Consider the following 10,629-nt stretch of genomic DNA (forward strand, 5'->3'; position numbering starts at 1 on the left):
TAAAAAAAAAAAAAAAAAATATATATATATATATATATATATATATATATATATTGTCACAACTTGTAAGATTTGATCATGGTTAAAGAGATAATTGAATATACACGTTTATGTAAGATTCAAGTATGATATCTTTATATATTTATCCCTCAATCAATAAAGTTATAATATTTTTATTTATTTTATGTTGACTAAGGAGTTGGAGTCTTTTTGTTGTATAAATTAAGCATCATAGCTTAATATTTAAGCTAAGTTTACAACTTCATTTTCATTTTATATATGGTTGCAGGAAAATTTTATTTTGTGTCTCATACAACTTACGCTAGTTGTATGAGGCAACTTTTTGTCTCACAGTTTTGTGGACCCAGAATTATGTGGATCCAGCAGTGTAAAATTGGGATCCACAATTTTGTGAGACAAAAAGAAGCCTCATACAACTAGTGTTAGTTGTATGAGACACAAAATAAAACTTCTCATGGTTCCATATTTAGTAGTCGATACGTCAATTCTAACCGTGTTAACGTTGCCTTTAATATATAGTCACAAAATACACGAGTTTATAGTTGTAAGATTTGATCATGAATTTATAGTTACAATTTTATTTTTGGATAAGTGTGGACCTGTGAATAGTGTAGAAATGCCATCAGGTAGCCACTTTAAAAGGTTGCTATTTAGCAATTAGCCTGTCCGTCATGAATTTCAGTTTTTCAGTTCAAATTTTCAGGACAAAGATATCCTACTAATTGTTCTGAAGTTACGATTCTTAGTTTAAAATTTCAAGACAAAATAAGTACTGATTAATCTCTAAATAGCATCCCTGAGAATGACTATGCATTTGCCCCTTGAATAGTGAATAAAGGAAGAATGAATAAACGAAGATAGAAGTGGGAGCAAGCTAGAAACTTTAACAAAGATTTAAAAAACACTACACTATAAATTTTCTTTTTATAAAGAGGAATAAGTTACATATATACCTAAAAGAAATAATTTTATGCATAGATATAATATAATTTTTCGGCAGTGGGATATAATTGAACCCCTTCACCATACATATGAGAGCTCTATTGGCGAAAATAGAACACTTCAATAATTTCCTTCTCTTCGCACTGATAGTTCAATATTCCATTAATTATATACAACAACTCTACAAGTGTCTAAATTCCAGAAACGTTTCCAGTTAATGTACAATGACCCAAATAGAGGGCCATCGTAATAAAAATAAATTTTTTCGTTCCTATATAATATTTGAAACTTATTTATTAAAATTATTTTAATTTTATTTATTATTCGTCCTAAACAAGGATTGCTTACAATTTATTATTAGACCTTTAAATTAGGAGATTCAGTTATACTCTTTTCATTTTTTTTTCTTTTCTCTTCTCTCTCCATATACAATCCATTATTAGAGTCTTAAATTATGGGATTCAATTACACCATTTTTTTTTTCTCTCATGTCCTCCTTCCAATAGTGCCTTAACTGTAATATAGCAATTCCAATAATGTCAAACCATAGTAACGTAAAATAGTTCAAGAATTAATTGAGAACCAAATCTTATAAAACTATTTTAATAGCTTGAACCAGAAAGTAGCATCAAACCAAAGCAATAGATACACTGACGATACACATCACCTAAACCATACAAGTTGAATGCCGGAATATTTAAATTTGATACATCCACAACAACATATAAATTAAAAATTATACAACTAATTATATAGTATGCAACTTATTTATATCTTATTTATAACTTTCATATATCATTTTTACCCTGTTAAAAATAAAAACAACATCATACAACTTAAATACAATTTTCATACAAATTTTATACAAATGTCTTTTGTATATGATTTGTATATATTTTATATGTGACGTGTCCTTGTTCTTCTCTGAAATTCCAATCAAAACTTTGTCTCGTAATACAATTTTGATATATGTCAGTAACTTTATGAAAAAAAAAAGTATTAATAACTTAAATACAAATTTCATAATGATACAACTATTTTTCAACTTTCATACAACATTCAAATAATAAAAATATAACTACAACAGAACACAACTTAAATACAATTTTAATACATCTTCCGATTCCAATCTGAAAATTCATCGAAAATCAACTCTAATTTCACCAAACACCCTCACAAAATTGAGATATAAACTCGAAAGAATATTCTCGATCTTTTGCAACAATACCCAATCAAAAAAATAATAATTTAAAAAAAATCAAATTCAAAATCAAAGTTTTGAAGCTTTTGGCTTTCAGTGGCTGGCGGGACAACGGACAACAACTGGTTCGATAGTCATGAATGATGGCTTTCATGTAATTATTATAATAATAAACTTGGAGGAAACCTCCATACTCACGAGTAAAGCTGCTTCTTATTCTATAATTAATTTCGATCAATTATGTATGCTATACTATTCATATGCCAAATCAAGTATAAGTGTTTGGCCATAATTTTTTTTCACTTTTATCCAAAATCAGTGTTTGGCCATATTTTCACTTGAAAATAAATTTTGGGATTTTTTCGAAAATTTGAAACTCCAAAAGGCTATTTTTTAAAATTTTGACTTTAGATCACTCACAAAATTCAAAAATAACCCAAAATTGTATTCATGTCCAAACACAACTCTAATTTTTAAATACCATTTTCACTTGAAAAATAATTTCACTTTTTTCCGGAATTTTATAATTCTTATGTCCAAACGCCCACTAAATCATTGACTCCCGAGTCTTTCTAATTCTACCTGTATTTTAGCTGAGAACTCTACTCTGCACACAAGTTCATCAATAAACAAAATAAACAGCTTAAATCCTTTAGCCATAATGAAGATTCCAAGAACAATTTTTTTAATTCAGTTTTTCACTTTCTTATATCTCTTCACATTTACTTTTGCTTCCACTGAGGAAGCAACTGCTCTCCTTAAATGGAAAGCCACTTTCCAAAACCAGAATAATACCTTGTTGGCTTCATGGAAACTAAGTCATGTTGGTTCGAACAATTCTTCCGGCCTGGGAGCGGCAAGTTCTGATGCATGCAGGGGCTGGTATGGAGTTATATGCGTTAACGGTAGGCTAAACAAGTTGAATATTACAAATGCTGGTGTCATTGGCACGCTCTACGATTTTCCATTTTCGTCCCTCCCTTTTCTTGAATATGTTGATGTTAGCATGAACCAGCTCTCTGGCACTATCCCACCTGAAATAGGCAAACTCACTAATCTTGTCTATCTTGACTTGTCGACTAATCAGATTTCAGGCACAATCCCGCCACAAATTGGCGCACTTGTCAATCTTGTTGAAGCTCGTCTTCAGAAAAACCAATTAACAGATCATATTCCTCCAGAAATAGGTAACTTGGTCAATGCAAATAATTTCTATGCTTTCTCTAATGAATTGTCTGGTCCTATTCCTGCTGAAATAGGAAAAATGAAGTCGCTTGAGCATTTATTATTATATAGAAACAATCTTTCTGGTCTAATCCCAAACAGTATAGGTGACTTAATTGAGCTCAAACTTTTGTACCTTTATGTTAACAAACTTTCTGGCTCCATTCCTAGTGAGTTGGGAAATCTGGAAAACCTCATGGATCTGGAATTATCGCGTAATCAACTTACCTGTCCAATTCCTGCTTCATTTGGCAATTTAAGAAAGTTGCAATTTCTGTTTCTCCATGTTAATAGACTTTCTGGCTCCATTCCTGCAGAAATAGGAAAGATGAAGTCACTTCAGCATTTAATCTTACAGGCTAACAATCTTTCTGGTCAAATTCCAAAAACTCTAGGTGACTTAACTGAGCTCAAAACTCTGTACCTTTATGTTAACAAACTTTCTGGCTCCATTCCTGCCAAAATAGGGAAACTTGTCAATCTTATTGAAGCTGATCTTGATACAAACCAGTTAACAGGTCATATTCCTCTAGAAATAAGTAACATGATCAATGCAAAACTGTTTTATGCTTACTCAAATGAATTGTCTGGTCTCATTCCCAGTGAGTTGGGAAATCTGAAAAATCTCACTCGTCTGGATTTATCCAGTAATCAACTTACTGGTTCAATTCCTGCTTCATTTGGCAACTTGAGAAACTTGCAAGCTCTCTCTCTCTATAACAACAAACTTTCTGGTTCCATTCCTAAAGAACTTGAATATTTAGATAACTTGGTTGTGCTGGCATTGGGTGTAAATCAGTTTTCAGGCCAATTGCCAGAGCATCTTTGCCAAGGTGGGAAGCTTGTGAGCTTCTCGGTGACTAGTAACAAGCTGACAGGGCCAATACCACGAAGCTTGAGCAAGTGCTCGAGTTTCCGATGGGTTCGTTTTTCTAACAACAGCTTCACTGGGAATTTATCTGAAGCTTTTGGCATCTATCCAGAGCTTCAATTCATCGATTTGAGTGACAATGACTTTCATGGAGAACTCAGCAGCAACTGGGGGAAATGCAAGAATCTGACTAATCTGCAGATAGCCAGAAATAACATTAGTGGTAGCATACCACCAGAGATTGGAAATCTCAAAGGGCTTCTAGGACTTGATGTTTCATCGAATCAATTAGTTGGACAGATTCCTAAGGAATTTGGAAAATTGACCTCTTTAGTTAAATTATTTGTGAAAAACAACCACATTCATGGTAGTATTCCTACGGAGCTTGACTCACTAACAAAGTTAGAGTCCCTTGATCTGTCAGATAATAGATTGAACGGGTCGATTCCAACATTTATAGGAGATTACACGAACATGTTTCTCTTGAACCTGAGCAACAACAAGTTCGGCCAGAAAATTCCAGAAGAGATAGGGAGGATAACTCATCTTAGTGTACTAGATTTGAGCCATAACCTTCTTGATGGAGAAATACCCGCTCAGTTAGCCAGTTTGCTAGACTTGGCAAACTTGAATCTTTCTCACAATGGCCTCTCTGGCTGCATTCCTGAAGAATTTGAAAGTTTAACTGCTTTGCAGGATGTTGTCTTGTCATACAATGAGTTGGAAGGTCCAATACCAAATAATAAAGCTTTTTTGACTGCCTTATTAGAAGGTAATAAAGGTCTTTGCGGCAATGTAACAGGATTCCAGCCTTGCGAAAGTTCATTTTCTATGGTGAAGAAGCACTCAAGACGTAAACTCATCCTCGTCACTGTACTTCCTGTTATGGGAGGACTAGTACTTCTCTGTGCTTTTATTGGTGTTCTCCTTATGTATAATAAAAGAAGGAAAGTTAAAGATGTTGAAAGACGGGATGATGGTTTGTTTTCCATAACCATGTTAGATGGAAAAGCACTGTACAAGGATATCTTAAACGCCACAGAGGAGTTTGATTCAACATTTTGCATCGGGCAAGGAGGACATGGAAGCGTTTACAAGGTAAACCTTCCATCATTAGGGAATATAGCTGTGAAGAGACTTCATTCTTCATTTGAGAATACACATCGCAAAAGCTTCATGAATGAGGTAAGGGCATTGATAGGGACTAAGCATCGGAACATTGTGAAACTTTATGGCTATTGTTCGAATGCAGAACACTCGTTCTTGGTTTACGAGTACGCCGAGAGGAGGAGTTTGTCTAGTATTTTGAGTAATGAAGTTGAGTCCAAGAATTTGGATTGGCTTAAAAGGGTGAATATCATCAAAGGTGTTGCTTTTGCTTTATCTTACCTGCACCAGGATTGCTCACCACCGATTGTTCATCGAGACATATCAAGCAGTAATGTTTTGCTTGATTCTGAGTATGAAGCTCGTGTTTCAGATTTTGGCATAGCTAAGCTTCTCATGCCAGACTCATCCAATTGCACTGCGCTTGCAGGCACATATGGCTATGTTGCACCTGGTACGGTCTAACTTTTTATCCTTTTTTTAACAATTTCATGAAGTATAGCCGCACACTCTGTGCTGTTTTTATCTCATTTACACGTTTGAATTCTTATACTGTTTTGGAAATTGTATTGTTTCAGAGCTTGCATATACAATGAAGGTTACACAAATGTGTGATGTCTATAGCTTTGGAGTATTAGCATTGGAGATAATCAAAGGAAAGCATCTTGGAGAATGCATTACTCTGCTAGCAAATTCATCGACTAGAGATCATGTGCAGCTTAGTGATTTACTGGATGAACGCCTTCCATGTCCTGAAGATAGAGTAAAAGAGGTTTTGGTTTTTATCATCAATCTAGCAATCTCTTGTTTGCTTGAAGCTCCAAAATCAAGGCCAACAATGCACTTCATCTCTCATAGGTTATCATCAATGGATCTACGTCCACCTACTCATCAGATAAACCCTCATGTAAGGCGAGCTATATAATCCGTGATACGTAAGGTGTCTTTTTATGGAAATGAATAACCTTTGACACCAAGTGGTTGTGATGTAAGTAATTTGATGAGAAGGTCCATGACAAAATCTAGAAGATACTGTTTCGTTACTAGATTTTCTAGAAGCCTTGTAGTAACCTCGTAAGAAGAGTAAAGTTCTCTTTTGCTTAATCTACTTTGTAAATATGGTGCCCAGCTCTTCCTTACTGTTAGCATTCTCAAAAAAAATAAGGTCCATGACAAAAGTATTACTGGGATTAATATTTCTGTATTGTTAGGGTGCTTATAAAATATGATTCACACTGTAAATTTGTATAACGACATTTAAGCCAGATACCAAAATATTCCAGCTTTATAAACAAAAAAAACAATCACTGCCTGGTCACAAACATATATCAGAAATAAAATTATGAATACTCGAATCAGTGCAATTCAGAATCCAGAAGTATTCACATAAGGGATGAATTGTGCAACCATAGATAATCCAGAAGTATCTATTTTTCAGATAGGCCAATAAAAATTATAGAAATAAAACTTATTATCTGCATTTATAGATAATTCACTAAATGAAGGAATACCTCTGACTTCAATGGGTGGAGTGTGCAACCAGGAATCATCCAAGAAAGTGCATGCAACTTCAGCTTCAGTAGGCCATTCAGCGCCAACATCTATTTCGTCAAAATTGATTGGTTTACATTTGCCATCTTTATTTCTTACAATTGCCTGTAACCAGAGATTGCAGTGCACATAAACAAGATCGTCAAATCTATCAAGCTCCAACCTGTCCCGTCTTTTCCTATGAACACTATCAAAAGTGCTCCAGTTCCATCTACACCAGTGCAGACTGCAAGGTTGACTCAAAATCCGTATAGCAGCTCTCTGTAGACTTGGAATTTCGTAACCATAACCCATCCACCAATCAGCTGAAGACACATAGAGCAGGCTTTAAAATGCTATAAATATCGAATCAACTAGAAATGCTGTTCCCTATATGTTACTGGTAGAATAAGCCTATCAACTTCTTTCCTAAACATTATGCTAGAGTTTATAAATATATTATTTGACTTACAGTATAAAGTATAAACTACATGTTTATGTACATATTACAGCTTATAAATCAAACCCGAGATCCACTTCCTAACAAGTTAATATTATGCAAGTGAACTTCTGGCAATTGAAGTTTAACCATATATACCTGGGGCGTTCAGTGTCCTTCCCTTTATTGCAAAATCAGTCCCTAGAGCACCTTGAGCATTTATGTATATGGGATGTTCTTTAGTAATTTCTATTTTATCTTTATCCTCAGAAGCCATTTTCATCATGGCCTCTTGAAAACCGTTCCTGATCCTTGAATCAATCTTAAAGTTTGGGTTGTAAAACATGGAAGGATTAAGGAATGCTGCTGCTGCATGTAATGGGGATTGAAGAAGCATGCTCCATCTCCTGTCAATTATATCCCAAACCGGCGCATAGTTTTCCTCAATATCCTTATAGAATGCTTTGATGGACATCTTTGCTCTTTCCACTCCGTCATACATATATGCCATAGCAGGCATGTCTCCGTCCATGATCCTTAACAGTTTAAGTAACGGTTCGGACACCGTGACAGCTTCACGTGCAGATCTCCAGAATCTTTCAAGGCACAACAATGACTTTATGGCCTGTACGTCGGGGTGCCTGCTATATATAGATGACAACCACTCGGCACGAGAAAACATGTGTTTTAAATTATCCTCTTGAATCACAAGGGCCCTTAAGGAAAGGAAATTAGCCACATGTTTTGTGATTCTTGGTCGAACGAACTCCTCTCCACCTGAAAATTTTCTCATCATATTTAGAATCCAGTCATTACCGTATATGTACTTTGTGATTGTATTTGCCTCATCAAGAACAACATTCACCCACTCATGTTTGCTAAAATCCTCCAACATTTTATTGATACAATGTGAAGCGCACGGAGACCAGAAAACCGAAGGGTACTTGTCTGTCAGAAGCCTTCCCGCATATACGTAACTAGCAGAACTATCGGTAATAACTTGGACAACATTTTTCATGCCAATTTCCAGAACAACTGATTCAAGCAACCCAAACAAATAATGAGGATCATCTGCATGATCAGATACGTCTACAGACCTAAGGAACAATGTCCCTTTGGCACATGCCACAGAAAGTACCACAAGGGATTTAGCCTTTCCATCGGACCAGCAATCGCACAAGATTGTACAGCCCGTTTCTTTCCATTCATCCTTTAATCTCGTGTAACTGTCGCTAATATCGACTTTGACTTTTTCCAAAAGATGACCGCCCAATTTTTCAGCACATGGAGCTTTATACCCCACTTCGCACTCAAGAATCGCGTCCACCATTTCCTGATAGTACAAGGACTTTGCAGCTGTAAAAGGTATTGCATTGTGGTAGAAAAACGCAGCAATCTTCTTATCAGCATTGTCCTGTTTTTGCTTTTGAACATCATCAATTGCTGGCTGTGAACTCGGAGAATGGCGCGCAAACATAATAGGACAAGGGCTACCGTTCTCTCCACTAAATCCACCAAGAGGATGGACCCCACCACTAGCTGAAGAGCTACTTTGCTGACCATTAACAGCGTGATCCAGCTTTGTTTTCTTAGGATTTTTCTGTTTCTTAGGAGTGCTTAAAATGCTTCTAATGTGGTCCCTCACCTCGTTCGGGACTTCAGCACATGGAACTATGTCTTTGTTTTTTATTTGAGCCAAATGAAATTTCATTCTGTAAACCCCTCCACTGAACTCTCGCCGGCAGTAGTTACATCTTACCTTCTGTCTTGTAGCATCAACAAGGACACAGTGTTCCCAACAGGCATCTCTTCCTCTAACCATAACTATAGACTAAGCAAGAGAGGTTTTTCCCCTTTACTAGTAGTAATAATATAAATGAGCTATAAATTAAAGCTATCTACTTCATATCAAAACTAGAACAAGATAAAAACATTGTCATTGGACATGTGATCCCTAATCTGGTAAACAGAAATGAAATTACCACAATGTTTAGATCTATGCTTAAAGTATAGAATTGACAAGAACATGTGACCAAGGCGGATGTAAAGTTGAAGATATTGGGTTCGAGAGAGCCCAATAGCTTTGAGCAAGCCTGTATTTCTTTAAAAAATCATATATTCAAATTATTAACATAGAAACCAGTAACTCAAAAAGGCTAGATTCAGAACCCATAAACTTTAAATCTTGGATCCGCCTATGCATATGACATTGCAATAACCAAGTGGGAAAAAACTCCCTTTGCGCTTTCTATTGTGGAATGTCTAAAATATTTGACTCCATTTCAATAATATGTTGTATATAGCTTTCACGACTTCAAATTCATTATAGTACTTAAATTTTAAAACTTTGACATGATATTTTCAACTTTAATACTTCTCTTCAACTTCCACTAATATAACATACAAGTCAAACTAATATCTTAAACTCAGTATTCAGTCAAACAACGTCATATAAAATGCAACAAAAGCAATAATCCACCTACAAAATTCAATGAAAAAGCCAGGTAGTAAATCAGAATTTTGAGTAAAGTACTTAAATTTTAAAACTTCAACTAATATAATATACAAGTCAAACTAATATGTGAAACTCAGTATCCCGTCAAACACCGTCGTATAAAATGCAACATAAGCAATAATAAGCATTAACCACCTAGAAAGTTCAAGGAAAAAGTCAGGTAATTAATCACAATACTAAGTTTAGCTCATTTTAACAGTTTGAAGCATTAAACTAAAAAAATTCATAGCCTTATACACAACTGCGAAAAAATGAGCTAAATTTTAATATTATAACATCTAGTTATAGAAGGACCTAGAATATTCGACGGCGAGGAATATTTACCTGGTGGTTATTGTGGTTGTTGACGGTGTTTGACGGTGGTGTAAGAAAAATCGGCGATGGCGATCCGAGGAAATGAAAGACCACGGCGATGAATTTGCTGTAATCGCCCCAGCCGATTTTTTAGGGCGAGTTAGCAAGAAGATCGTTTCTTGCCTTCTCACGTGATGCTCACGTGATTCATTATATATGGGCTCCTCCCGAAGTCTTTGGCATTCGGGTCAGCGCCCCACCCATATTTTGTTTCCCATTTAATCTATACTCATTTTTTTTTAAAGTTTTAACTTGTATCCACTTTTTAAACAACTTTAGCCCCCTTTCTCCTCCTTCATTTTTTTCTCCTTCTTCTTTCTCTTCAGTTCATGGGATGATTGCCATAAGTATATTTATCAGATTATTTAAAAACAAATTATAAATAATTAAGTAAGTTAGTAGACAATAATTTATAAATATTTTTA

The 10,629-nt window shown here is 35.1% G+C and overlaps 2 protein-coding genes across 6 annotated transcripts; one reads left to right on the plus strand and one right to left on the minus strand.

Moving 5' to 3' along the window:
* The first annotated feature begins 2,674 nt into the window (after positions 1–2,674).
* Positions 2,675–6,470, plus strand: LOC109237698 (MDIS1-interacting receptor like kinase 2-like). The gene is made up of 3 exons (XM_019404039.1): positions 2,675–4,176; positions 4,465–5,820; positions 5,945–6,470. Exons 1-3 carry the CDS (start codon positions 2,826–2,828, stop codon positions 6,289–6,291), a joined length of 3,054 nt encoding a protein of 1,017 aa, XP_019259584.1. The 5' UTR covers positions 2,675–2,825; the 3' UTR covers positions 6,292–6,470.
* LOC109237697 lies at positions 3,325–10,315 on the minus strand. Of its 5 annotated transcripts, XM_019404033.1 has the most exons (5): positions 10,175–10,315; positions 7,495–9,166; positions 6,878–7,222; positions 3,794–3,843; positions 3,667–3,699 (listed from the first exon to the last, which is right to left on the minus strand). In XM_019404033.1, the coding sequence occupies exons 2-4, from the start codon at positions 9,155–9,157 to the stop codon at positions 3,815–3,817; spliced, it is 2,037 nt and encodes a 678-aa protein (XP_019259578.1). In that variant the 5' UTR covers positions 9,158–9,166; positions 10,175–10,315; the 3' UTR covers positions 3,667–3,699; positions 3,794–3,814. The 5 variants fall into 5 exon arrangements, with proteins under 5 accessions (XP_019259582.1, XP_019259581.1, XP_019259579.1 ...); XM_019404037.1 differs by lacking the exon at positions 3,667–3,699 and adding an exon at positions 3,325–3,411 and having other exon boundaries at positions 3,813–3,843; positions 7,495–10,315; XM_019404036.1 differs by lacking the exon at positions 3,667–3,699 and adding an exon at positions 3,328–3,414 and having other exon boundaries at positions 3,813–3,843; positions 7,495–10,315.
* Between the last annotated feature and the right edge of the window lie 314 nt (positions 10,316–10,629).

The sequence above is a fragment of the Nicotiana attenuata genome, unplaced genomic scaffold (assembly GCF_001879085.1).
Source record: "Nicotiana attenuata strain UT unplaced genomic scaffold, NIATTr2, whole genome shotgun sequence".
Taxonomy (NCBI): Eukaryota; Viridiplantae; Streptophyta; class Magnoliopsida; order Solanales; family Solanaceae; genus Nicotiana; species Nicotiana attenuata.

Coding starts and splice junctions, on each gene's coding strand:
- LOC109237698 (XM_019404039.1), top strand. CDS start 2,826: ATGAAGATTCCAAGAACAATTTTTTTAATTCAGTTTTTCACTTTCTTA. Junction 4,177..4,464: donor CTTGGTTGTGCTGGCATTGG/GTGTAAATCAGT, acceptor ATCTGCAGATAG/CCAGAAATAACATTAGTGGT. Junction 5,821..5,944: donor ATATGGCTATGTTGCACCTG/GTACGGTCTAAC, acceptor GTATTGTTTCAG/AGCTTGCATATACAATGAAG.
- LOC109237697 (XM_019404037.1), bottom strand. CDS start 9,157: ATGGTTAGAGGAAGAGATGCCTGTTGGGAACACTGTGTCCTTGTTGAT. Junction 7,223..7,494: donor AAGGACACTGAACGCCCCAG/GTATATATGGTT, acceptor ATGTGTCTTCAG/CTGATTGGTGGATGGGTTAT. Junction 3,844..6,877: donor TCCACCCATTGAAGTCAGAG/GTATTCCTTCAT, acceptor CTATTTTGGCAG/GAATGGAGCCAGAAAGTTTG.